Genomic DNA, 2165 nt, shown 5'->3' with positions numbered 1-2165 from the left:
AAAATGTGTAGCCAGCGAGGGCGCATACTTTGAATAAAATATTTCTTATCATTCTCTTGAAATAAATGTGTTTTTTTCTTGAAAAAATACCGGTTTCATATGCATACACCTGGTACACATTAAAAGATGCGACGAAAAGTACCCCCTCCACAGCACAGCACAGTAAACTTTGAATTCCTTCTACATTATCTAATTTTTTAAATTTTACATTTTGAAAGTTTTATTATTAAATTTTGGAAATTTTGAAAGCTATAATTTTAAATTAAATAAAGATCCTTACAACTATGTACATTAAAAAAGAATAAATACAAACGTTAGAATTTCAGATTTTTAAAATTATATTTGCACACTTAAAATGTATTAATAAATTGTATACTTGTAGGATTTCAAATTCTTTAAGTGGAATTTCAAAAAGAAAAAGTGTCAAACCTCTTAATTTAAAAACTATCTGAATGTAGTAATAAGGATAACAACAACGACCTTGTCTTCATTATAGTTGAAATTCCTATCCTGTGAAAGTGTAGGTACAATTTCGGGAATTCTGGGATATACAAATTTTGAAATTTACCAACTGAATTAATTTTTTAATTCTAAAGTTTTACGAATATTTTTATGACGCTTATTTCTAAAGTTTTACAGTTGGCTAAGTCTTTATTTTTGACAGGTTCCCATCATACACAATTTTTCATTTATCAAAGTTTCAACTTATAAATTGAACATATTTCCGATGTCATTCAATTTTATATTTGTATACTCTCAATTAGATATAAATATATTACTCTTGAATTCTTCAAATAGTTCAATTTGTAAATAACAAAATTGTTATGTTTTAAAGAATTATTGACTTTTGAAACCGTTCCATCATTGCTAATTTTGACTTGTTCAATTTCGAGGTACCTGCAAAATAAAAAATAAATCTGTAACAATATGAACAAAAATCCCATAATTTTTTAGAAGAAATCATTATTTTTACATTTTATTAATTTTTTTTCTTTTAGAAAACCTCTCCATTGCGAAATTGTGAAAATTTCAGAGATTGAGAAATAATCGATATGGTCAGGTGCACTTTGGGAAATCTTGGAAATTAATTTTTAAAACTGCCGCAGTCTCCGGATTTATACTCGTTTAAATAGAATCAATGCTAATTGCTGCGAATTTTGAAGGAGAAATCGAAGCGTCCTTGAGAAAAAAATAAACATGGATTTTAGTGTTTTAGGTTCAATTTTAGGTAAAACTACGATTTATACCCAATCCTAATGATCAAGAGCTGATTTTATTCCTTGAAAGATTTTTTGCAATCTTATTTAGTTGGGATATCCTAAAAAAATTTTTTAGAAATCATGTAGTTACTATTTTTGTAAACAAATTTTTTTCTGAATAATCTTAATGTTAATAAGACCCAACCAAACAGAATTTTAAAGAATGATTCAAAAATAAAATCAGCCTTTAATCATTGGGATTGAATAAGAATAGTAGCTTTTATCTAAAGTTGAAGTTAAACCACTAAAAGCCATATTACTTTTGGTAAATAAACAATGAAAATCTGTATTCTTTTTTCCTTCAAATTTGGCAGCAATTAGCATTGAGTTTGTTTTCGTCAATGTTATCAATCATTTTAAAAATTGCCAAATTTTGAAGTGATCTGTATGCACTAAACATCCTAAAAATTTGTACATTTTAATGTTCTCATCTCAAAGCCTTTGAGTTAGCATTTTAGAGTAATTTATAAGAAATTATTACATTTGCCATTATAAATTGCACAGTAAGCTCAGTACATAACAATTAATAATCGAATAATATATTTTTATGTGAAATGTGATATAATTTAATAAAAGTATTAAAAAATTAAATTATTATAATTATGTATTTACAATACAGGGGACCTATTTAATTATTACTCAGTTTCCAAAATTTAAAGTTACAGCTTCCGTTTCTCTTTCTGCGAATAAAGATATCATTTCATCGAACCTGTCCAAGGGTCTTCGTGACAGGTGTTATTCAAATATATACGTATTTTCTTCTCACCCACGCGGTGAAAGTGTTCTTAAGATCGAGGAGTTCGATGTGACTGGCCCGAATTGTGGTCGCGTACTGACATGCTACAAAGAAGAGAACCACAGTTCGAGTATTTACAAAGTATTATCAAATCAAAGACAATTATTAAA

General features: G+C 27.3%; 1 protein-coding gene across 1 annotated transcript in view; it reads right to left on the bottom strand.

Moving 5' to 3' along the window:
• Window positions 1-2044: 2044 nt before the first annotated feature.
• Window positions 2045-2165, bottom strand: part of LOC117180521 (protein spaetzle 4-like) — a 14443-nt gene continuing 14322 nt past the window's right edge. The window contains exon 3 of the mRNA XM_033373019.1: window positions 2045-2099. Coding sequence (XP_033228910.1) covers window positions 2045-2099 — 55 coding nt within the window. The remainder of the gene's footprint in view (window positions 2100-2165) is intronic.

Source organism: Belonocnema kinseyi, chromosome 9 (assembly GCF_010883055.1).
Source record: "Belonocnema kinseyi isolate 2016_QV_RU_SX_M_011 chromosome 9, B_treatae_v1, whole genome shotgun sequence".
Lineage (NCBI taxonomy): Eukaryota > Metazoa > Arthropoda > Insecta > Hymenoptera > Cynipidae > Belonocnema > Belonocnema kinseyi.
This window is presented reverse-complemented; position numbering and strand designations above follow the sequence as displayed.